Raw genomic sequence first — 26946 nt, 5'->3', positions numbered from 1 at the left:
CTGGGTTGTTTATAATTATAGTAATCTGACAAAGTTGAAAATCTTTTAAAGAGTTTTCAATTTCATCCAGCTCAATTTAAAAATGTATTTTGACTATCCACTCAAAAGACAATCAGTTGGTGGCTAGGCAAACTGAACCTCTAAGTCCACATATCTTGTTATAGTTCATAAAAGAAATGCAATTTCACATAACCAATTTCCATTATCAGTTCTGGAATGTTACCAGCTCCTCGATAATAAAGATAAATGTTTATTAACTTCATATTTACTTTCTCCTTTTGAAAGGTATTGATATAAAATTTGAATTGTAGTTTAATAATTTTGGATTTGCAAACCAAAAATGCTCATAGGCTAAATCAACTGGTGAAAAAAATCTTTCTTCATTATCCTATTTCTTCTTTCCCCACAAAAAAGCATCTGTTCAGAAGGTAGCACAGGGACTTCCCTGGTGGCGCAGTGGTTAAGAATCCGCCTGCCAATGCAGGGTACACGGATTCGAGCCCTGGTCTGGGAAGATCCCACATGCTGAGGAGCAACAAAGCCCATGCACCACAACTACTGAGCCTGCACTCTAGAGCCCGCGTGCCACAGCCACTGAAGCCTGCGCGCCTAGAGGCCGCGCTCCGCAACAAGAGAAGCCACCGCAATGAGAAGCCCACGCACCAGCAATGAAAACCCAACGCAACTAAAAAAATAATAATAATAAATTAATTAATTTTTTAAAAAGTAGCACAAATAAGTCTATTTTTATTAGGATTACATGCTGACTAGATTTACAGTATAACTATTTTGGATGTACAATATGTCATTAATTAAGTAGAAGGCCATAATTTGATGCTACAAAGTACCCAGATAGCTGGTGAATATGCTTTCACAGAAGTATATTTAATGGTCACATTCTCCAAATAATAGCTTGGGACACTGATTCCCAATAGATGACTATACCATCCAGGGGCGGGGTGCATATTAAAACCACTTGGGGGACTTTTTAAAAAAGATAAACATATACTTTGATCTCCCATTCCTTTTCTGATAATTGACATATAACATAGTATTAGTTTAAGGTGTGCAACATAATGATTTGATATCAATTCAAATCAAATCCTTGAACAGCATGGGTTTGAACTGCGTAAACTGCACTGGTCCACTTACACATGGATTTTTCTCAATAGTAAACACTACACTATTGCATAACCCATGGCTGGTTGAATCTGCATATACTGTACCGTGGATACAGAGGAATGGCGTATATACGGAGGACCAGCTAGAAGCTATACAAAGATTTGTGAATGTGCAGAGTGTTGGAGCTCTTAACTTCCAAGTCGTTCAGGGTCAATTGTATTATGAAACGATTACCACCGTAAATTTAGTTCATGTCCATACCTCGCATAGCTATGGTTTTCTTTTTCTTGTAATGAGAACTTTAAGATCCACTCTCTTAGCAACTTTCAAATATTCAATAGAGTACTGTTAAGTATAGTCATCATGCTGTACATTACATCCCCGGAACTTGTTTATCTTATATCTGGAAATTTGTACCTTTTGACCACCTTCACCCATCAACCCTCCCCACCCCTCAATTTCAGCAACCACCGATCAGTTCTCTGTTTCTATGCATTTGGTTTTTTTCACATTCCATATATGAGCTCATATGATATTTGCCTTTTTCTGTCTGACTTAGCATAATGCCCTCAAAGTCCTTCCATGTTATTACAAATGGCAGGATTTCCTTCTTTTTTAAGGCCAAGTAATATTTCATTGGGCATGTGTGTATATATACACACACACATCACATTTATCTGTTCATCCATCACTGGACACATAGGTTACTCCTATATAAGTAATGCTGCAACAAGTATGGGGGTGCAGATAGCTTTTCAAGATGGCGATTCCATTTCCTCGAGATATATACCCATCAGTGAAATTGCTGTATCATATGCTAGTTCTATTTTTAACTTTTTGAGGAACCTCTATACTGTTTTCCAGAGAGGCTGTACCATTTTACATTCCCACCAACAGTGCACTAGGGTTTCCTTTTCTCCACATCCTTACCAATGCTTGTTAACTCTTGTCTTTTTGACATATAGCTATTCTAACAGGTATGAGGTGGCATCTCACTGGGGTTTTGATTTGCATTTCCCTGACAATTAGTGATGCTGAGCACCTTTTCATATACCTGGTGGTTATTTGCATGTCTTCTTTAGAAAAATGTTTATTCAGGTCCTTTGCCCATTTTTTAGTTGAACTGTTTCTTTTCATTTGCTCTTCAGTTGTATGAGTTCCTCTTGTATTTTGGATATTAACCCCTTATCATATATATGATTTGCAAATATTTCCTCCAATTCGGTAAGTTGCCTTTTCATTTTGTTGATGGTTTCCTTAGTTATGCAGAGGCTTTTATAGTTGGATGTAGTCCCACTTGTTTATTTTTGCTTCTATTGCCTTTGCTTTTAGGGTCAAATCCAAAAACTCACTGCCAAGACCAATGTCAAGAAGATTTTCCCTTGTGTTTTCTCTAGGTGTTTTATGGCTTCAGATTTTATGATTATTAGTCCATTTTGACTTAATCTTTTTGAGTGCTATATGATAGGGGTCCAGTTTCATTTTTTTATGTGGCTGTCAGTTTTCCCAACACCGTTTATTGAAGAGACTATCTACTCCCCATTGAGTATTCTTGGCTCCCTTGTTAAATATTAGTTGATCATATATGCATAGGTTTATTTCTCAGCTCTCTGTTCTGTTCCATTGCTCTATGTATCTGTTTTATGCCAATACCATACAGTCTTAATCACTACAGCTTTCTAATATAGTTTGAAATCAGGACGTGTGATGCCTCCAGCTTCGTTCCTCTTTTTCAATATTGCTTTAAATTTTAAAGCTACTACAATTAAAATAATGCTATATTTGTATAGAATTAGATATATTATTGGAACAGAATAGAGTCTAAAAACATATATGCCTATGAAAACTTGGCATATGATGGATTAGTATAAAGAGTTAACTGCCCAATGAATTATGTGGAGACCAATGAATTTCCATATGGAACTAAAATTATGTCTCTACCTTACAGCAAATTCAAATATATCCAGATGAATTAAAAAGCAAAACACAAAGAACAGCACTTTAATTCTCACAAGAAAAAATAAGAAAATGTCTTTATGGCATCATGAAGGAAACCATTAAGGAAAAGTTGGATAAATTTGAGTACAACTGCAATTAATACTTGCACTAAATGAAATATGACATATATATTTTTTATTACCAGGAGACCAGAAATACACAGAAGATGTTTGTAGAGTGTAGAAGACCAGTATTCAGAATATGTTTTTAAAAATCTGTAAATGGGGGAGGAAAGCCCCAAAGAATCCAATATAAAAACAGGCAAAAGATATGGATAGGCAATTAAGTATATCTGTAATGCTTTTATTACTTTAAACATTAAATTCATCATGAATATTTTGGGAAATGCAAATTAAAACACTCTTTCCATGTTCAGAATATAGAAGTAAAAAACAAAGTCATTCCTCTAATGGCCATTATATTTTAATGTGTGATGGTGAGAGTTTGGTTGTGTTTGTGTGTGTGTGTGTGTGTGTGTGTGTGTGTGTGTGTGTGTGTGTGTGTGTGTGTGGAGGTGTTAAAGAAATAAAATTAGAGACAGCACAGTAATAAGTGCTACGGAGTCATTAAAACAGAATAATGTGATAGAGTGTGACTGCAACGAGAGCTCTGGAGACGGGGATAACACAACACATTTGATCTGAAACTTGCATAAGAAAGTAATCAGCCTTGCAAACAAAGAGGTTTGAGAGCATTCGCATACCAAGCTCAGCACTCTGAACTAACATATACTATCAAAATACCAAGTAAATTAGACTTCCTCATCATAATACATTTTCATTCAAAATAACTACATTTATGAATCCTAGCAGATATTACCCATGCTATTGTTGTACGGTTTTGTTTTTTATCCAAGTTTTAAATCTGTTCCAAATATATTATAAAGGAAAGAAATATAAACATGATACTTCCAGAAAAGACACAGAATCTCAATATATTTCTCCACAGAAAATTCACATGTGACAGTTGTGTTAATCAAAAAAAATCTTTAAATAACTATTCTAGGGGAAATTATCATGTAAAATCTAGTAACGAAATTATTATAAAATGTATTTTTTATAGCCAAAATAATCTTGGACAAAACAAACACGTACCTGAACATAATGCCGAAGAACATAAAGAATTTCCCCGTTTTGAGCTTTTTCAGACAACACCGTGTGAAATTTACGAAATGCTCTGGTACCCATTTCTGCATAGAGGATAATCACTGGTAAGTTCTCTTTGTTTGCAGGAAATTTGTGGTCTCCTTTATACAGATAAGGTCTGGGCCTAAAATGAAAACAAAACACAAACAAGAACTGAAAGCAGAGCATATGAGAAACATATCGTGAAACTTTATAATTTTTACTTATCAAACTTATAGGAATGTATGTATATGCATTTGTGTGTGTGTCTGTGTATATACATATATATATATACACATAGACACATACATAAAATCACAGAAAAAGAATTTAGATTTCCTGTGGTGACTCTGAACAGAACTTCTTAATGACAGAAAAGACAAAAAATAAATTTGGTTAGCCCAACACTGAATATTAAAAATATTTTATTTTCAATCAATGTTTGCTATCTTTAAAAATAAAATATAGGGCTTCCCTGGTGGCGCAGTGGTTGAGAGTCCGCCTGCCGATGTAGGGGACACAGGGTCACACCCCAGTCTGGGAAGATCCCACGTGCCGCGGAGCGGCTGGGCCCATGAGCCATGGCTGCTGAGCCTGCATGTCCGGAGCCTGTGCTCCGCAACGGGAGAGGCCACAACAGTGAGAGGCCCGCGTACCGCAAAAAAATAAAAAATAAAAAATAAAATAAAATAAAATATAAACGGCAACATATTTTTTGATGAAATAAAATTTATATTTTCTTCAATTAGAGGAATATAACCTTTCATTATAGCTCACATTCCCTGAAAATGGGCTCCAAATCTTTAAAAAACAAAGGTACTATGTCATGCAAAGATTATCAGTTCTTAGTATGAATAACAACTCGTTAAATCCCGAAGGATAATCAAACAGAGCAGTCCTATGGTCTGGCCCTACCATCATAAACAGACTTTGACATCTTATTTTCCAGGCACTATGCAAGATTCTTTATACATATTAGTAAATTCTATCTTCACAATGAAATGAATATTAGTATTAAAGATAAATGTTTTCAAATGTTGGTAATTGGAAAGGCTGCTAATGCTATTAGATAAATCTTGAGGTTGAATATAAAAGAAAAAAATTAGAAGAAATGAAATAGATTTTCCAGAGACAAAGGTAAAGGTTAATATAACGTTTGTTCATGAGTCTGTAATGGTGAGTGCCTTCTTTTTTCTTTTTTTTTTTGTTTGCAGAGCACAGGCTCCAGACGCGCAGGCCCAGCAGCATGGCTCACAGGTCCAGCCGCTCCGCGACACGCAGGATCCTCCCGCACCAGGGCACGAACCCATGTCCCCTGCATCGGCAGGCGGACTCTCAACCACTGCACCACAAGGGAAGCCCTGGTGAGTGCCTTCTTATACCCTAAAACACATACCTTTCAAAGTCTGCTTTTTTAATTAATTCAGGAATCACATGGATATATCATAGGTAATAAAAAATTATACTACATGTATGGAGAATTACTCCGTAAGAGGGAAAACAGCTTTTAAAAATCGACTAGATTACATTTAAAAATAGGAAATTACATTTCTTGAATTGACTAAGATTATAAAGGGAAGTCATACACATTAGCATTAGTGAAAACGTTAGAAATGGAGTATGAAACATAACCAGCTTTCTGAAGAAAAATTTTGAAATATGTACCAATTTTAAATGCATACACTTATTTACCTTGTGATTCTAGTTCTAGAAATTTATTTAAGATAATATCAAGATAACAGTATAACGATACATGTACATAAAAATATATGTACATGGACATTCAACTACATATTGTTTATAATAGAGGAAAAATGTAAAATACCTTATATCTATCACAGGGGGTGGGATAATTAAATGTACTTGTTCATTTAATCACAGTATTATTCATTTGATAAATATCTGAGCATCTACTATGTGTCAGGTGGAAATACAACACTATATAAATGGGTCCTGCTCCACAATGACAAAGCATAGACCTATATTTATATTTATTTATATGCAAGAAATGTAGGGATGTATAATTCAGTGGGGGAAGGTTCTAAGACATCCTTTATAGTACAATCCCATGTAGGTTTTTAAAAAAAGAATATATCTGCATGTGAATATATGTACTTAAAAAGAAAAAAATGTACCAAACTTAACAGAATTATGGGTCATTTTCCCTTTCTACTTTGTATTTTTTCTGAATTATTTGAATTTTTTAAATAATGACCACATATAATATTTTTAACTTTTAAAATGCAGCTTTTGTAAATCAACTATACTCCAATACAATTTTTTTAAAAAGTAAAAATTTAAAAAAAATGCAGCTTTCCACTTTGGACAAAAAAAGGAGGGTAACACAGTTTGAAGTGGCATTTGGAGAGCAGACCTTAATGCTACATTTCCCAGAATCTCCAATGATATTTTCAAAGACACAGAAAAAAATGAAAACTCTTAATGAAGCTGAAAACTAATAATAACGTTATACTATAATTTGGGAGTAAAACCCAGTAATTATAAAATCTATGCCGTTTAACTTAGAATCATAACTGAGGTCTTCCTACTTAAAACATAATACACCTTACCACTTGAAATACAACAATGTACTAGACAAAAAGAAAGATAGTGTAATTCTTTTTCTCTCTACTTCCTGTTCCATGGTTCAAAGATCCATGGTCTGAATCTGCCCCAAACTTGACAGATATTACACTAAAATGTCATTTATTTATTTGGGAGAAAGTGACAGCAATCGTCACTGTCCTAAATGAGTATAAATTTCTCTCCTCCCCTGCCCCCAACAAGGAAATAAAAGGAGTTTTTTAGGAAATTGGGACAAGAATACCATATAGTAAAGAAAGATAACTTTGATGCCCTAAATGTGTTATGATTAAAAGAAAAAAAACCCACATTCCTAACTCAACCAAAGGCAAAATAAGAAACAATATGAATGCAAATGGTAATACATTAGAACAAAAAAAAGTATAATAAGTGTATCAGTTATTTCTTTAAAAAATATAAATCTAATCTGGAAAAACTGAAAGAAAATGAAAACTGAAGAAAACTTAGGAATGAGAAACATCTACAGAGAGGGAAAAAATTAAAATGTTCCTATTACTCTGTGTGTGTGTGTGTGTGTGTGTGTAAATACATTATTTGCTTAAATGAGAAAAAACAACCACCATGGACCAATGTTGATAGTGTGACATAAACCAAGGATTATGTGCATAAGGTTCACAAAAAAGAAAAAAAAAGACTAACACTACATACATACATATATACATACACACATATACCACATATATAACAACTGTGTGTGTGTGTGTGTGTGTGTGTGTGTGTACATATAAAAGACACTATATATATCTATGTACACCCATTTAGTTTCTGTCAGGTTAGGGAATTGATTTTACCCCGCTTACAAGCTAATAAGTTTGCCTTTTGTTGTTTCATGGATCCTGGCAGAAGACAAACTCTTAGGTCAAAAACAAAGAACGTTACTACTCCTGGCACATAAGCAGCATGAGCATTATTTAGCATGTTTGCATCAGTTCCCTGTGGCCCCCGCATTCCGTTAGGGTGGAAATGGACCCACAAGAATGCTACACAAGAATGCTTAGCTGTACGCACCACAGCTAAGAAGCACTGAGTGCGGGGAGCCCCTCATCCTATAAGAAGCAGTAAACAACCTGCTGCTTGTCCCAGAGGCAGACATTAACTCATCCCTCAAAGTCACCTGCCGCACACAACCCTGAGAAATGGCCTGGGCACAGACCATTCAAGTCCTCACAGTCTTACCATACCCAGAAAGACACTCGGGGCTATGGCAGAATCCGCTCCCCCCCCCCCCCAATAATAAGAAAGCAACCGCTACCCCCAGTGAAAACATTCTGTGCCTGCTTTCTAGAAATACAAACATTTCATCCCAAAATGGCACGTGTCACTCCAGTTCCAAAATTGTTAAACTTGCACCTAGTAGCTGCAGCGTCAACCAGGCTGCTCAGGACATGGAAGTGTATATATACATTTGTATCATTAAGATTAAAAGAAGGCTGTCCAGCCCACATGTTTACACATGAATTTGGGGGAGGGAGGAATCTACGCTTCGGAGCTGCCACTGATGGGAGTCAGGCACGAGTCAGACCCAGGACTGGCCATGTTCACACAGCATGTGGAGGAATGACAAGCCCCACAGCAGGTCAGATTGTCAGCCGCAGCTGCTGGCGACTCAGGCAGACTGTATGACTATTTTGACAGGCTGCTGTGCTGGATCCAGGATCAAAGAAAACAATGTTTCCCCTTCCCACACCTTCAGAGCCTAAGGTCAGGTGCTGGACTTGCAGTTCTACCTCAGTAGCCATGGAATCAATGTGTCCCATCCTAATACCTACAGTTTTACCTATTTTCGAATCATCCTCTATTTATACCCACACCTTTCATCTGGAAGAATCAGGTTCAAGTGAGACAAGAGCATTTTTAAGAAACTTACAAAGACCCATTATAGGCCCCCAGCTAGGCCCCTGTGGTCACTGCAGAAAGACTTGGTAAGCAGTGGACTCAACCAACTGGTTATCTTCATGAGGTAGGACCACATCTTTCCAACAACACCATCCAGGGGGATAGACCAAAATTAAAGCTTGAATTCTTCAAGCCCCTTCTGGCTGGGCTACCACACGGAGGCCATACCAACCAGGATGATCTGAGGCTGCTGTTGACCGAAGGAAAGATACGTGACACCCAGCAATGGTCACGGTAGAATCCTGAACAAATCCATACAACCTCCTCCCTCTTTCATCCTAACCATTTCACAGGAGGTGGCCAAGAGATGGAACCTTTCCGAGCATGGTCACATCCAGAGATCAAACGGCCTTACTAAAGCCTATGGATCAGAGGGTGAGAGAGGTACAGTCAAAACTTTTCGAATTAATTTCTGAGGAGGCCATTCTAGTATGCTGAGAAACCAGATGCCTGTGGGTGAGAGAACGTGGAATGTTCAGTGAATGCTTTTGACTACTGATCTAGTGTTGCTAGCCTCCGTGAAATAAGGTGAATAGCTGTCAGACTACAGATGATCTGGAAAGCCAGAAAAATAACAGTTTAGATCCAAGGGCTACAGTGGTGCGGCCAGAGTTGGCTGATTGGACTTAAGTAGCGAAACCATAACGTAAAGAAGTCTCAACAGGGATGAGGCACCAAAGGTGGCACCAAGAGCAGGGTCAAACATCTGACATAGTCAGTTTGCCAGAAGCAGGTGGTGGCCCAGTGCAATGCGGGCGCCTTTACCACAAGACAAAGAAACCATCTCTGGGCAGAGGTCACAGCCCGGTATGCTGTGGTAGATCTTACATCAGAAGCATGTAGTCCTTTATTGTGCTCCTGTCTATAATGGTGCATCTTCCACGCAGTGGTGGAGCCAGGTAGCAACGGCAGCAATTTGGATGCTGCAGTCTTGACATGCAGCTCGACTCCACTCAGACTCATTGGATAATGGGTGTGGACTGTGTGTATCTACAGAAGTAACCCAGACTGTCAGATGGGCAGGTGCAGCTTATTCTCACAGTGTACAGCCCCAAAGACTGGTGCCTCTAATCTGGTGGTCTTCGAGTGTCAGACCTCGAATTCTGCCCACTGAATGGACTGACCACATCTGCTTTCGGTTTTTCATAGCTGCAGCCTGGATGCACTGCAACAGCAGCCCTAAGTCACCACCAGACTGTAACTTAGCTGAGTGTATCAGTAACTTGATCCAGGCATTAAAGGAAACAATTGCGAATTGAGGGCCCCACTGAGTCAGAGATTTTACTTCAGGTAATGGAATGGGGCATTGGGTTTGTCCCAAAGGGGAGCTGCTGCCACTTCATCATGTAACCCTAAGATCACACAAGGTTTAAGTAACTCTTGAGTATACTGTTTCCACTTGACCAGAGAGGCTCACTGACTCCCTTCTACCCTGTTAGTCATTGAATCCTAGTTGACCTGTGCCAAAATGTAAACATCATTGTAAACATTGTAAACAATGTAAACAAGACTGCCTGAGTCAGGTGTTCAGTTTCAACTAAAACTCAGCAATTTTAAGTTTCTCTTTTTAAAAACGGGTGTACTTGATGGCTGAGTCGGGCAGGTGGCGACATTGTACTTGGAAACTACCTCTCTGGGCATTCAAGCAGCCATTCGGTCTGTAACTGAAGTTGTGATTTCCCCCCTTCTCCTCCTGGGATTCTATGTTGAGTCTGCTGGACCACCTGGGAGTAGACAGTAGGTATGTAGTCTCCCAGTGAGAGTATCTCGCTTCAGACTTCATCAGCATTCGAAGTATATACACATACAATATCAACACCAGTTATAGATTTAGATGTGGGAGCCAAAACAATAAAAATAGAAGTGCAATGAATTGGTCGAGAGATCATTTTAATTCCCTTTCCCATCATGAGCACCTTCCAAAGCCCACCAATTGAGTTTAGGTGCCTTTTCCGGTACGAACAAAGATCAAACATCCTGTGTGAGGAGCTACAGTAGCAGTTATCAGAAGAAGACTGCTGTCATCCAGCCAGGAGCACAGGGAGTGCAGAATGGCGGAAGAGAGGGGAACAGTAGCAAAGAAATGCAAGTGTTGAGCTTTTGTCTCCCCAACCCAGGGGGCCTTTGTCCTTCCTCTTTCAGAAAGCTATGCCTCTGTCAACATCCCACTCTTGTTTCTAAAACCATCAAGAACTATAAAAGGTCTAAGGCTTGGTTTTAGCCTACTTACAGAGTAGTAAGTTAGGCTTTTGTCATTTTATGGGTTCTGGCAGAAGACCTGAGACTCCTGGGTCAAAGAGAAAGGACTTTTATTGCTCAAAGCATAGCAAGCAGCATGAGCATTATACTTGCTCCCCAAGTTCCACAAGGCGGGCTGTGGGACAAAATATGGAGCTAAATGGATACTACACAGTGGGTGTACGTTGCAGCTGAGGATCACCGTACTTGGGGAACCACAGTTTTATAACAAGCAGTAAACAAGTTCATTCTTCTTTCCAGAAAGAAACGTTACCTAGTTCCTCAAGGTTGCTCACTACAAACACAACCCTGAGAAATGGTTCAGGTATAGAGCAGGTCAGGTCTTGCATTTTTTACTGGTCAGACCAGGCGAGAACATGCAAGGGCTCACAGCATCCACGGCAGGTTGCTCTCCCAAACGGCTTGATGTTAACCTTTTTTTAATCTTAATTTTAGATTAAATATCTAAATATTAAATATTTAACTTTAATATTAGTTTCTCTAAGAAAATTATAACATCAGACATCAGATGCCAGAAAACAGTAACAATAATAAACTTTAAAAGTTACCAGACTTCCCTGTTGGTGCAGCGGTTAAGAATCCACCTGCCAACACAGAGGACGCGGGTTCGATCCCTGGTTCGGGAAGATCACAAATGCCGCGAAGCAACTAAGCCCGTGTGCCACAACTACTGAGCCTGTGCTCTAGAGCCTGCAAGCCACAACTACTGAGCCCACGTGCCACAACTACTGAAGGCTGCGTGCCTAGAGCCCATGCTCCACAACAAGAGAAGCCACCGCACGGCAACGAAGAGTAGCCCCCACTCACCGCAACTACAGAAAGCCTGTGCACAGCAACGAACACCCAATGCAGCCAAAAATAAATAAATAAATAAAATTAAATTAAAAAATAAAGTTACCAAAGTTAACTTTAAAAAATGCACTAGGAAAAGAAAAACACATTAGGGCTGACAATTTCATAGTCTATTAATGCTTTAGAGAAATAGGTAATTGCTATGCTACACCAATTCTTACAGAATGACATGGCTGCCTAATTCACTATATGAAGCTAGAATAACATTAAAAAATGGCATAAATAGTTTAAATAATAGCTAATCTCATTAAAGTAGAAAAATGAATCTTAATAAAGATAAAAGCAATCTTACTTCAACAAAAATTAAGATAATCCCACACCATTAACAAATAGTTCTCCCTAGAAATGAAAAGGTGTAATAGTTTAAAATATATTACCATAACACACAGTACGTCCAAAGAGAAAAACTTCAAATTAATCTTAATAGATGCAAAACAACTGATAAAACAAGTTATTTCTGATTTTAAAAACAGAGTAAATTATAAAACTTTAAAGTTTTAAAAGAAGGAATGAACAGAAAACGTACTATGTTATCTGTTGAGAGATTCGACATAATAAACATTTAAATTCTTTTAAAATTAACTAATAGGTTTAATATAATTCTAATTAAAACCCAACCAAGGCTTTTTTGGGAGGCAATTTGGTAGGAGAAAAAGGACTCTAATGTTAGGTTGAAAGCATCAACAAGCACAAAGAGCTAAGAAATTCTGGAGGATAAAAAAGCAGCCATGAAGAGGAAACTGTCCTGTGAGGTACTGGAATAAATCGTAAAGCAATAAATACTAACAACATGGTACTGTTACAAGAAACATAACAGTATAGAACAAAGTTATAAAATAGACCATAATATAAATATAATGAATATAATAACTGACTAGCCACCTGAGGGGAAAAAGATCTGACTGGATCCTTGCCTTCCTAAGAAAATAAACTATAGATAGTTTAAAAGTTTAAGGTAAAACAAAAACTTTAAGAAAGCTACTGGGAAATATTAGTAAAATCTCTCACTCAGGTTCGGGAAAAACTGTGTAAGTATAAAAACATACATACATAAAGGACAAATTTGGCTACGTAAAAATAAAAGCTTCTCTATATTAAAATTAATATAAATAAATATTAGAAAAAGTTTCCGACAAATAAAAGAAGTTACTGTTTAATATATAAAGAACTCTTTCAAAATTAGAGAAACAACTTTAATACTTCTTAAAGTATAAACAATCAGGCAGTAAAACATATACTGGCAGGCATTACTCTGTAAAAATCACTACTAAATTAATAATCTCCTTCCTACTTCTCATATTCATTTGTATTAAATACTTGGAAGAAGAAAAAGGTTTTGAATAATGCATTATAAAAAAGCAATTCTATACTACTGTTTTTGTTATTAATTTTTTACTCCCAAGGTATACATTCAGTTTCTATTTAAAGAGATATAGCTTAGATAAATCCACAGCTTTGTATGTTTACAGGCATACCTCACTTTATTGTGCTTTGCTTTACTGTGCTTCACAGATATTTCATTTTTAACACATTGAAGATTTTTGGCAATGGTGTCCAGCAAGTCTATGGTCACCATTTTTCCAACAGCATCTGCTCACTTCCTGTCTCTGTGTCACATTTTTGTAATTCTTGCAATATTTCACACTCTCCACCAGCAAAAAGATTGACTCACTGAAGGCTCAGATGATGGTTAGCAGTTTTTAGCAATAAAGTATTTTTAAATTAAGGTATACATTTTTTTAGACATAATGCTGTTGGGCACTCAACAGACTACTGTGTAGGGTAGACGTAACTTTTATATGCACTGAGCTACAAAAAAATGTGTGTCAATTATTGCAGTATTCACTTTATTGAGGTGGTCTGGAAGAGAACCCACAATATCTTTGAGGTCTGCCTGTATTTGCAAAAGCAACTTACGTTACATAAAATACATCTCTCATATATTTTACAGTATTTTGGTATTCTAAAATCAAAAGCTAATCAAGATAGAATATTGAAAGTACTTATATACTTTAGAGAAGGATTTAGATATATTGAGAGCACATTCTTTAATATACAATGTCTTGGAATATTAAAATCTTTTATTATAAGAAGTTTCTATTTCACCCCTCATCTCTTTTTATAAACCACTTCTTTCACTATGGCCGATCATTAATTTACCTTGAAGTAGCCTTCTTCAACAGCTTTTTAATCTCATTAACTTTACACGTGTGTTTCTCATGGATAACCACAAATGCATCACAGCCATCTGGTGGAGGCTCCTCAGCTGCAATCTAAGATTTCAAAGATTACACTTAGCTACAGTAGTCGATAATTACAATATCATTTTTAAAACTTACACATTATTTTGATTAAAATAGCTTACCAACTATTAAGTTATTGCTCTAATTAAAGTAAAAATACATAGACAGAATAAAACATTTTAACAAAATCAACTGTACAGGAGGAAAACATGCTTTGAAATTGTTGAAAACATCCCATTAAGTTAAAATTGTCACTACAGTTCACTTCACTGGTGATTAGTCTTCGTAACTGCCTTATCCCAAATAACTACAAAATTACCTAAAATACTCAATTATACTATAAACGATGGTAACAATGAAAATATAATCGATGATAGGCTATGGAACCAGGTATTACAAGTTTGGAGATTTTTAGCTAAAGATATTCACATTAAGATACATGTATGTACATTGCTAGCATGCTTCTTTGTCCAATATAGTTTGGGTATTTTTACATACCTGTTGAAACATCTGAATAGTTGGAGAGTATGCCCTTATAGAGAAAGCAAACTTTAAGAGATTGATATGTAAATTGTCTAAAAACTGTCCAGCTTTCCTCAGGATTAAGTTGTAGTAAGAATAATCTGATTCTACAAAAAGAATTCAAAAGAAAAGGATGTTAGTATTTTGTATTCAACACATTGGCACATCTCTCACTGTATAGCTAATTAAATTGATGTCATATTTTAAGTTTGGAATAGAAGATGTTAGAGCAAAAGGGAAAATCAAGATCTCCAGTTTATTATTCATTTTTATCTTCCGGTGAAGTCCAGGCAATCAATACAAGTCCAGATGAAAATAATCTTGCCATTAAAATCTATTTGGGGGGCTTCCCTGGTGGCGCAGTGGTTGAGAGTCTGCCTGCCGATGCAGGGGACACGGGTTCATGCCCCGGTCTGGGAAGATCCCACATGCCGTGAAGCGGCTGGGCCCGTGAGCCATGGCCACTGAGGCTGTGCGTCCGGAGCCTGTGCTCCGCAACGGGAGAGGCCACAACAGTGAGAGGCCCGCGTATCGCAAAAAAAAAAAAAAAAAATCTATTTGGAAGATGCCAACATAGACCAATTCACTCCAAGGTTGTAGGGTTATAATACGTAGATAAGATATAGGCCCTACTTAACAAGTTAAGAGGAGACTAAGAATAGCAAAGGACTCTATACCATCCCTAGATCAATTCTCAAACAGTAATTAAAAATTATCTGTATAATTATTTGTTTAATGCTGTCCTTCCCATTAAGCTATAAACTGCTAAGGGGAGAATCTTTTCTAGCCTTTCAGTTATGCCTTTCCACTCTTGGCACACAAAACAGGCATCTAATACATTTCTGGAATTAGTATTTGAGAAGTGAATAGACCTCTTCATTCTAGGCCAATAATACTTTCCTAATCCAGTGATTTCAAAGAGTCATCATATGAGAGTAGGTGTGCTCATTCACTTCTACTTTAACAAACTGTAGGTGATTTTCTCAGGAAGTTATGGTGAGTTTCCCCCCAAGAATCAAAAAGTGAGGCAAGACTTGCCTTCAATAGTAAAAGCAACACAAAAGCCATTACAGAAGAGATGTTACCTTAAAAATGGATCTTAAAGAAGACATAATAGCTATAGGGTCAACAAAACAGTCAAAATTAATGCAATAATATAACAAAAACAAAGACTACATCAGTCAAAAGGACATTGGTTTTACATGAAAACAGAGAAGAGGGTCAACAGAAACAAATGTGCGTAGTGCCTGACCACAGACACCAAGATTTGTCAAGGTCACTGTTAAGGTTCTCTCTAATGTAGTCATGGATATAGGATTCAGGGGTTACAGAAAGTAAGCCTATGTATTTTTAGGCTTAACTTGCAAGATAATCATGGATGCACTGGACTATTTTAGCTAATGTTTAAAAATAACTAAATCCATGCTTACCAACTAACCTGCTGATAATGATTTTGCCCTTTCGATTTCTTTCACCTTTCACTTGTTTTTTTACCTATTGGCATTTAATATACATAAATCACTCTCATCTTTAAGAAAAAAAAAAAGCGGCAGCAGTACATGATGAGTCACTTATTTGCTTTATAGTCAATCTTAAAGACTTAACAATAGTTATCTCCACTTCCTCAACCTACTGTAGTTTTTATTACTATACCAGTAAAAGTGCTCTCAAAGTCACCACTAATTTTTCTTTTGTTAAATCTTATTATTTATATTACTTGGTTCTTCTTTAGTATTTGATAATGTCTATCACTTAGCACTTAATATTCCCCTGGCTTTCATGACATCACACTTCCTAGGTTTTCACCCACCTCCACTGGTGCTCCCTAGTCTCTATTGCAGGTTATTCCTCTGGTTATCTCTTAAATACTGGTGTTCTTTATTTTCTTCTCATTCTATCTCTTTTCCCTATAACTGCAATTACCTTCTTGATGTTGATAACCCCCAAATTCTACCTTTTAGCTTGGATTTTTTTTTTTTTTCACCGAAATCTCTCACTTACATCAGCTTACTGGATATCCTCACTTGGATATTCCACAAGCATTTCAAATGTGACACGTCCAGATGGCAATCTTCCTACCCCAAACCTGGTTCTCAATTATAAGTAACTGAGTTAGAAATGTCATAGCATTTTCTAAAAATCTTTCCATTAAAATATACGAGCAACTTTACTTGTGTTGAAACCATTAAAATCTTGAAGGACTTTGAGAATGAGATTTTTTATATGCCGAGAACATGGAGAAGGGGAAATAAATAGGGGCTCTGGAGTCAGATAAACCTTGCTTGATATTTCTGATTCACCACACAAAACTACAAAGGTTAGCTAATATCATGCCACTTGAATCTTGAGACATCAATAAATATATAACTCTGTGGCAGACCCATACAAAATGATTTAAAAACAGGCAATTCAATGTTTAAAAGGTCTGAATATGCTGGCCCATAATGTAAACTGTCCTCACGAAATGGCAGGAAAACTAGCACCTGAATTCAAAGAGTTAATGTTCAACTTTTACAATTTTTTTAGGCAAGGACATCACTGAAATTATTTTTCAGTGGAGAGAATTTAGAGGGTCTCATGGAGATTCAACAACCTAGAAAATTACAAGTAACTAAGGATTCTAAATGTTTCCTCTAGGATAATGCCTTGAAAACAAATTCAGTAAAATCTGATAGCTTGTGTCATATTTAATTCCTCATATATACCGTTTCTTCCTACACCTAACAAGGTCAGCATTGAGGCAGCAATATGCATTTGGCTCTCACCATTATGAACAGGTTCAACAGAATTATAGTTTTGTGTTAGTAATTCTTATTTAATACACTTCATTTTAGGTTCAACCCTGAAACACATACACCTCCTATGCTTAAAGTAGAGTTCAGGTACTCCTGAGCTTGTATTCCAACTTGTTGATGATCTGCCACCAGTTTGTCCAGACATGCTGTTTTATTTAGGTATAAAATATGCTGACAAATTTGAACTTAAAGGGTTCAAAATTTATAAGAGTAACTTTCAAGATTGCTTCTGCAATGAAAATGGCACCAAATAAGGCCATAAAGCATGTACTGAGAACAACAGGTTTGGGAAAGGTACAGTCAGGATTTTAGGTGAGAGCCAGGAAATCTGGTGTTGGATCTTTTAACTCTCATGAAAACCTGACATATTAATCTAGCTTATTTTTACCTCAAATACCAAAAGTAAAATCACCAGGACAAATACAAAACCAACGAACAACAATCACCCACTGCTTTCCAAGTAGACTCCTAAGTGGTCACAGTTTCTCCACGTAATCTATTCCTGTGGTGTCTTCTGCCCGTCTCCTTTCCCTACGACCTCGTTAAATCCTATCATCCAAAACTCCACTCCAGCATTCACCACTGAAAAGGCTGTCCTGCTCTCTCTGAAATACTGACGGGTGCCTCTTAACGCATGTCCGGGTTATACCTATCCCTCCCCATTAAAGTTCTGATCACCTAATAATACATGTAGCTGTTCTGCTGTCTCTATCATATTATAAGGTCTGGAGAACACAGATCACATTTATTCATCTTTGTATTCTCAGTATCTAAAGCAGTGCATACTGTCTCTCGTGACTCAAATCATGATTAATGAATAATGAAGCTTTTTAGTAAAAGTTTTTTCAAAGAGCAAATTACTTGTTTTTAGAAATATTTCAGTTTAAAATATCATTAAAGTCATGTCTGCTCCCTTTATCTTAAACCTATCTCATAAAATCATAAAACTGTTGAACTTCAAAGCCACTTAAGCCAAACAGGCTCTAGTAAATGAACACTTAAAACATTCAAAACCATTGTTCATCTTACATTTACACTGAGGAATAAAATCATAAACTATTTAATCACCGTAGTAAGAAGTTTTCTCTAAGTTAAAAGGCTAAAGAATCGCCTCTTGAGAGATTCCATGTTAATATCATTTATTCTATTCTCTGTAGAGATAGGAAACTAACCTTTTCCTTTAACCTTTCTTTATAATAATTAGCAATTAACCTTTTAGCCTCTGCCGTGAAAACCTAATTTCAGCATCTGATCTTCCTTAAGAAACACATTAATAAACATAAGTTCATTCTAAGAATATATGTATGTATGCATAGATATATACTCTCATATATATTAAAAAAAAGTAGGAATAACTAAGTCCATTTTCTAAATAATGAAATGAAACCACACAGGTTACCTAACTCAATAAGAGCAAGTATTAAAAATCTCTCTAAGAGTTCAGGAGTAAACGTATTCTGGCAAAAAAATTTTAGTATTACTAGATGCAAAACTAATACTATTTCAAAGAAATCTAGGTAAAAAGAAAACCATAATTCAACAATTTCTATTCCTGCTTGATTATAATGAGATATCCAAACACTGCTAATCATATGAGTTTTTGTATAACAAAGTATTAGAGCCTTATATTTTTGGAAATGGATGCTTGGAATAGTTTCCATTAAAACATTTTTTCAAATTTAATATTCAGACTTACTAACCCAGTTAAGCATTTACACTTAAACTTTACCATTAAAAACAATAAACAAAAAAAAACCAATAAACATATCTAATATAGGCACATAAATATTGATACATATCTTGAAAGTTGAAATATGTACATCACCTACCTGTTTGTTTATAAATTGCTAATTCTTGTACAGTTTCCAAAAACTGCCAAAATTTTTCATTACTTTCTTCTGCCATAAATTCACTATTAAAAAAAATAAAAGTAATCAGTTAATCGATGGAAATAAAAAACGGTTTCAATACTATATTTTAGAGCCAAATTACAACTTCTGGTAAAAACAAAAACCTCCTCAAATAAAAGTCACTGATTTCCATTTACTATAATGCAAAAAGAGAACAAATTGATGATTCTTCCCTGAGGTATCATTCTTAACTACAAGCATATAATCATGACTGGAAAAGACTACATGAGGAATTACTTTTGGCTTTTCCTCTTTATTAGCTACAGCTAAAAAATGGATAATTTATTTTGTGTCTTCATGTGAAATGCCACTGAGAAGTATAATTTAACGGCAATAAAGAGAGTGTTATATAAAAGTAAAAAGTTAAAAAATAGACTGCCTATTTTTCACAACCAAAACCTGGTTTTATAAACATTTTTTAAAAGTCATATTATCGATTATTTTCATTTAGCTACATATTTGTGTAGACAATATTTTTATTATTTAAAACAGAAAATATCTTAATCAAAAAATTAACAGAAAATTGGTGTATTGCATTAGGTCTTTGGTCTTGAAGCCCAAAGAAACTTCCATTTATCCACAGAGTGTAAGTAATAAAAAAAATAGCCAAAGCAATATAAAGCCTTTTGGAAATAATGGAATAAGTGAAAGATTATTCAGTCCTGTATGAAACAAAGTGCAAGACAACTAAAACAAGTAGATTTAACTATTTAAACCAGAAGAGACACAACCACCAAACAGACAGTACAGACTTTGTTACTGCCCACCTTATCTTTCTTTTTAGCCTCAGTAAACCTAAACTGATGCTTAATATAAACGGGAAGTATCGAGGACTTCCAGACACACGCAGAGTGATAAATTCTTGTGAGTCTGAGATGGTCACTAAAGGGGGAAAAGGAGGTGAAAAGGAGAAAAACTGATTAATTCATCAACAGAAACAGGACAGACATAGGGATTTAAAGCAATAAGCAACTTCAAAGCAACTCTTGCTATTAATGGTATCCAACTCAATGGCATTGAAACAAACAAACAGGCTAAAAGCAGAGGAAACTATGGGGAATACTAAATAGGATGTGACCTGAAAAGGACAGGGAGGGTACAAAACCTTGAGAAAAGTAGAGCGCAACACTTACTCCCTAACTGACTTGACCAAACAACTACTGACATGCTCATTTATTGTGCATTCACAGGTAAAAGACTTCTTCCATATGGCAGAATTTATACATATGAGTAAATATCATCATGTGAATCATCTAAACTATGTATGAGTGAGGCCCTGTACGATCCATCCGGAGGCAAAATTCTTCTCCACACGTGGATCTGTAGAACTAAAAAATTATATGCTTCCAAAATGCAGTGGTGAGATAGGTGTTCCAAATCCCAAAGACAGATATTCCAATTCCAAGAGGGAGAAAGTAGAGAGTAGAGGAGTCATCAATCCCAAGCAAGTTCGAATTGCAGCACAAGATTCTGTTAGGTTTTTAAGACTTGAGCATAACTCTCCGTGGCTTATTGCTCCACCCTCTGTGCTGCCTGCCATGGCTTTGCCCTCAGTGTCATTCTCCCTTTTTCTTGAAGTGTAGCACACATTTGCAGCCATGTAGTTCTATCAGCCAACTTCCTGCCTGTAGAATTTTGGAAGTCTGGCAGCCTCTCTCATTTCATCCTGTCTCTGTCCCTTTCGATCCGAGCAGGCAGTGTTTCTGTTGATGCAACAATCAAAATCCTTGGGGTTCTTCTACGTATCTCACCAGGGTCATGCCATTACACAAGGATCCTCCCCAGATCCTTCTCCTGGATAAGCCCCTCTTTATTCCTGGCATCTGCCGAGATAGCTGAGTGGATCCACGAGTCGCACACCTAACCTATACAACAAAAGATATCCAGCCACACATTTGGCCTTCTTTACAGAGCACGCATTCCCAACACCGAGTTTCCTAATTTTAGCAACCTTTGCAATCTGGATAGGCTGAGCGCCTCCCAAATTACCAAAGGCTGCTTCCTTTTTCTTTAACGGTTCCTTTTTCAATTTCTCTCTTTCCTCTTGCATTTTACAGCAACAAGGAGAAACCAGATGATACTTTGCTTGGAAATCCTTTAACACTTTGCTTGGAAATCCTCTTAACTATCCAAGTTCATCGCTTACATGTTCTGCTTCCCACACAACTGTAGAATCTAATTCAGCTAGATTTCTGCCTATATAACAAGGGTCATCTTTCTTTATTTCCAATAACACATCCCTCAGTTCCTTCTAAGCCCTTGCCAAAAGTGCCTTTAATGTTCATATTTCTACCAACATTTTATTCATAATCATGTAATTATTCTCTAAGATGACAGAAGCTTTTTCCTATCATGCTTCACGCTTTCTTCTAAGTCCTTAACAGAATCGCCTTTAATGTCCGTATTTATGCCAACAGTCTCTTCAAGGCAATCTAGGCTTTTTCTACGTTTCTCAAAACTCTTCCAGCTCCTTCCAGATTCAACAGGTATTTCTACATTTTTAGGTATTTAGGTATTACAGCAGTATCCCCACTTCAAGGTACAAAATCACATTAGTTTCCTATTGCTGCTGTAATAAATTACCAAAAATTTGGTGACTTAAAGCAACAGAAACTGTCTCACAGTTCTGGAAAAGTCCAAAATCAAGGTATTGGTAGGGTTACACTCCCTCCAAGGGCTCTAGGGGAGAACCTTTCCTTGCCTCTTCCAGCTTCTGGAGGCTTAAGGTGTTCCTTGGCTTGTGGCTACACCAATCCAATCTCTGTCTCTATTCATATGTCCTCCTCCTCCTTGTATGTGTCTTCTCCTCTTCTTTATCATAAGGAAATTGGATTTAGCACCCATCCAGATCCATAACAATCTTGTCTCAAGACCCTTAACTCAATTACATCAGCAAAGATACTTTTTCCAAATAAGGTAACATTCACAGGTTCCAGGGGTTAGGATACGGACATATCTTTTTGGGAGCCACCATTCAACCCACTAAAAGTAATGGGGTTGGTACATCAGAGTGTGGCTAGATTGTGAAGGGCCTTAAAGAGCATCCTACAGGAGTTCCAGTTCTAAGACTCCTGAGGCAAGCAGAAATTGAAACACTGCAACTATCAGCCTAATACTGGGAGAAGTTAGACTGATTTGTAACTGAGTATGAGATCAGATCCATGCAAGTTATGGGAGAAACTGGCGAAAAGGTAGAGGAAGGGGACATATTTTAAACTAGAATAGTTTATTTAATAAAAACTGTTTTATTACATCTGATACCACAGAACTACAATGGATCATAAGAGACTACTATGAACAATTATACATCAACAAATTAGGCAGCCTAGAAGAAATTAATAAACTCCTAGAAATATACAAAGTATCAAGACTGACCCATAAAACAGAAAAATCCAACAGATTTATTACTAATAAGGAGATTGAATCAGTAATCAAAAGCTTCCCAGCAAATAAAAGTCCAGAACCAGACAGCTTCATTGGTGAATTCTACCAAACATTTAAAGTAGAATTAATACCAATCCTCACACTCTTCCAAAAAGAGAAGAGGAAGGAACACTCCCAAACTCGTTTTACAAGACCAACATCATCCTTATACCAAAACCAGAAAAGGACACCACAAGAAAATTACAGGTCAATATTCCTGATGAACATAAATGCAAAAATCCTCAACAAAATATTAACAAACTGAATACAGTAATACATTAAAAGGATCATACACCATAATCAAGTTATTCCAGGGATGCAAGGATGGTTCAACACCCACAAATCAATAAATGTGAAACACCACATTAACAAATTAAGGATAAAAATCATATGATCAGCTCAATAGATGCAAAAACAAAAAGCATTTGAAAAATTTCAACATCCATTAAGAGTAAAAACTCGAAGTGGGTATAAAGGAAATGTACCTCAACATAATAAAGGTCATATACAACAAGCCCACAGGTAAAATCATAGTCAGGCACAAGATCAGGAAAAAGACAAGGATGCCCACTCTCACCACTTTTGTTCAGTTTAGTACTTAAAGTCTTAGCCAGAGCAGTTAGGCAAGAAAAAGAAATTAAAGGCATCCAAATCAGAAAGGAAGAAACCAAACTGTCACTATTTTCAGATGACATGACATTATATATAGAAAACCCTAATGACTCTGCCAAAAAAAACTGTGAGAATATATGAATTCAGTATACAAAACAGTATACAAAAACCTGTTGGGTTTCTATACACTAATAATGAACTATCAGAAAGAGAAATTTAAAAAACAATCCTGTTTACAATTGCATCAAAAAAATACCTAGGAATAAATTTAACCAAGGCAGTGAAAGACCTGTACACTGAAAATTATAAGACAATGATGAAAGTAATTGAAGACAACACAAATAAATGAAGACAAGACAAATAAATGGCAAGATATTCTATGTCCATGGATTGGAAGAATATTGTTAAAGTTCTCCATACAATGCAAAGCAATATCCAGGGTCAACACAACCCCTATCAAAATTTCAATGCCATTTTTCACAGATATAGAACAAACAATCCTAAAATTTGCATGGAACCACAAAGACCCCCAAATTCAAAATAATCTTAAGAAAAGCTAGAGCTAAATGCTCCTTGACTTCAAACTATATTACAAAGCTATACAATGAAAACAGTATGGTATTGGCACACATAGATCAATGGGACAGAATAGAGAGCCCAGAAACAAATCCACGCATATATGGTCAATTAATTTATGATGAAGGAGCCAAGAATATACAATGGGGAAATTTATGATGAAGGAGCCAAGAATATACAACGGGGAAAGGACAGTCTCTTCAATAAAATGCTTTTGGGAAAACCAGATAGCCGTGTGCAAAAGAATGAAACTAGACCACTATCTTACACCATACACAAGTAACTCAAAATAGATTAAAGACTTGAACATAAGACCTGAAACCATAAAACTCCTAGAAGAAAACATAGGCAGTAGCTCCTTGACATCACTCTTGGCAATGATTTTTTTGTATTTCACACCAAAACCAAAGACAACAAATGCAAAAATAAACAAGTGGGACCATATCAAACTAAAAAGCCTCTGCGCAGCAAAGGAAATCATTAACAAGATGAAAAAGCAACTACTGAATGGGAGAAAATATCTGAACATCATATATCTGATAAGGGGTTAATAATCAAAATACGTAAAGAACTCATACAACTCAATAGGAAAAAAAAACACCAAACAATCCAATTAAAAACTGGACAGAATTTGAATAGACATTTTTCTAAAGAAGACATACAAATGCTAACAGGTACATGAAAAGGTGCTCAACATCACTAATCATCAGAAATATGCAAATCAAAACCACAGTGAGATATCACCTCACACCTGTTAGAATAGGGCTATTATCAAAAAGACAAGAGATAGGGCTTCCCTGGTGGCGCAGTGGTTGAGAGTCCGTCTGCCGATGCAGGGGACATGAGTTCGTGCCCCGGTCTGGGAAGATCCCACATGCTGGGGAGCGGCTGGGTCCGGAGGCTGTGCTCCGCAACGGGAGAGGCCACAACAGTGAGAGGCCCACGTAACACAGAAAAAAAAAAAAAAAAAAAGACAAGAGATAACAAGTGTTGGAGAGGATGTGGAGAAAAAGGAACCCTTGTTTATTGTTGTGGGGAATGTAAACTGGTGCAGCCACTATGGAAAATAGTATGGAGGTTCGTCAAAAATTTTTAAAAGCAACTATCACATGATCCAGCAATTCCACTTCTGGGTATTTATGCAAAGGAAGTGAAAATACTATGACTGGCAAAAATGTAAGCACTCCTATGTTCAGTGCAGCATTATTTACAATGGCCAAGATATGGAAACAACCTAAGAATCCACTGAATGATGAATGAATACAAAAAATGTGGTACACACACACGAATATCATTCAGCCATAAGAAAGGAAATCCTGCTATTTGTGAGAACGCGGACGGACCTGAGGGCATTTTACTCAGTGAAATAACAGAACAAATACCCTATGAAATCTTAAAACACACGCAAAAACAATAAACAAATGAGCTCATATACAGAGAACAGATTGGGTGCCAGAAGCAGGAATGCAGGTGAAATGGGTGAAGGTGGTCAAACAGTACAAATTTTCTGCTACAAAATAAATAGGTCATGGGGATGTAATGTACAGCATGATGACTATAGTTTTAATACTGTCCTGTAGATTGCAAAGCTGCCAAGAAAGATCTTAAAAGTTCTCATCACAAGAAAAGAAACTTGTGTAACTACGTGTGGTGACAGACGTTAACTGGACTTACGGGGTGATCATTTCACAACATATAAATACATCAGATCATTATGTTGTACACCTGAAACTAATACGCTACATCAATTATAGCTCAATTTAAAAATCTGTTTTAGTATCAATATCTTACACATGTAATGTCACGTAGGGCGACAAAGACTCTTTTTAGAACCAAAAGCTGTTGCTTTGGTGAACTACAAATGCAACCGGCATTAAAACTTCATGCCGGTTAAAAAAAGAAAACTTTCAAATTTTGTTTAACTCCTGGAATACTAAGAGCAAAATTCAATAGCTCCAAGTTTTGTTTCTCCACAATAAATGAAACCTTATGCACTAAACCCAGTGAATGAGATTCAGAAAGAAGTAAGGGCTTTGCGAAGCTATCTTCTCCACAGGAAGCCTAGGAGCTGACCGAATAATGTTATCATCTTGAAACCAGGTGCTTCAAATACCGGTTCCTAAAAAGAACTGCCTACATCAATTGAAGAGCTTGCATTAAACGCCACAGTCTACCTCCCATTCTTCCTTTCCTCTTTCGTAAACGCTAAGAAAATCCAAACGAATTAAACAAAGTTTTAAAACCCGTGGATGAGGCAAAGTACGAAGGCGGGGGAAAGAAACTGCAAGTGAGTGCGACGCACAGGGTAGCAGGGGAGGAGGTGATGCTCTGGGGGTCAAAGCACCAGCGGCGGTGCAAGAAGCTGACTGCCGGCGGGCTAAGAGACGGCGTCCCAGGCGCCGTCGGGGTCCCGGACGCCGGTGCGTTCCGGACCCCCCGGACCCTCCCTCCGCGCCGGCTCGGCAGACGGTCCGGCCCGCACTCACCTGGCCTCCAGCAGCAGCGGGGTCTCCGGCCACTTCGCGGCCAAGTTGGCAGTCACCGCCTTGGACGCGGAGGCGGTCCGCGCGCCGAACAGCGAGAGCCAGAGTGCGGTAGAGCCCAGGAGCAGCCGCACCACGTCGCCGGCCTTCGCCATGGCGCGGCGGAGGAAGCGCGATCTCCCCAGACCCGGCGCCCACAGCCCACAGCTACTAAGCTACCCCCGGCTCCTCCCGCAGCGCGCCCGCCCACTTCCGGTGGAGGGAGCCCGAGTCCGTTACTCGGACCGGGGCCTGGCTTGGGCCGAGCGCATGCGCCGAGCGCTCTGGCGCAGTCCCTTGAGCCGCAGAGGACTGAGCCCTGAGCCACGTAGGTGCGGGCGGCGCCGGAATGCGGAGTGTGGCTGATGCTCCGGCGGGTCCACAACTGGGACCTCCGGTTCTCGGACAGAGACTCTGGGGCACGCGGCCAGGAGACTGAAGTGGGATTTTGGCCAACTAAGGCTGGCTGGAGATGGCAAAATCTGGAA

At 37.5% G+C, this 26946-nt stretch overlaps 1 protein-coding gene across 1 annotated transcript in view; it reads right to left on the bottom strand.

Annotated features, from left to right (window-relative positions):
• UGGT2 (UDP-glucose glycoprotein glucosyltransferase 2) overlaps positions 1-26574 on the bottom strand; it is a gene marked incomplete at its 5' end in the record, with an annotated part of 164055 nt that extends 137481 nt beyond the window's left edge. The window contains 5 exons of the mRNA XM_082675541.1: positions 4215-4389; positions 14016-14128; positions 14597-14727; positions 19245-19327; positions 26423-26574. Of these exons, the coding sequence (XP_082531667.1) occupies positions 4215-4389; positions 14016-14128; positions 14597-14727; positions 19245-19327; positions 26423-26574 (654 nt within the window). The remainder of the gene's footprint in view (positions 1-4214; positions 4390-14015; positions 14129-14596; positions 14728-19244; positions 19328-26422) is intronic.
• Positions 26575-26946: the final 372 nt, after the last annotated feature.

Source organism: Grampus griseus, assembly GCF_964374135.1.
Source record: "Grampus griseus genome assembly, chromosome: 18".
Classification (NCBI taxonomy): Eukaryota; Metazoa; Chordata; class Mammalia; order Artiodactyla; family Delphinidae; genus Grampus; species Grampus griseus.
The sequence above is the reverse complement of the archived record's forward strand: the minus strand, read 5'-3'. Positions and strand labels throughout refer to the sequence as shown.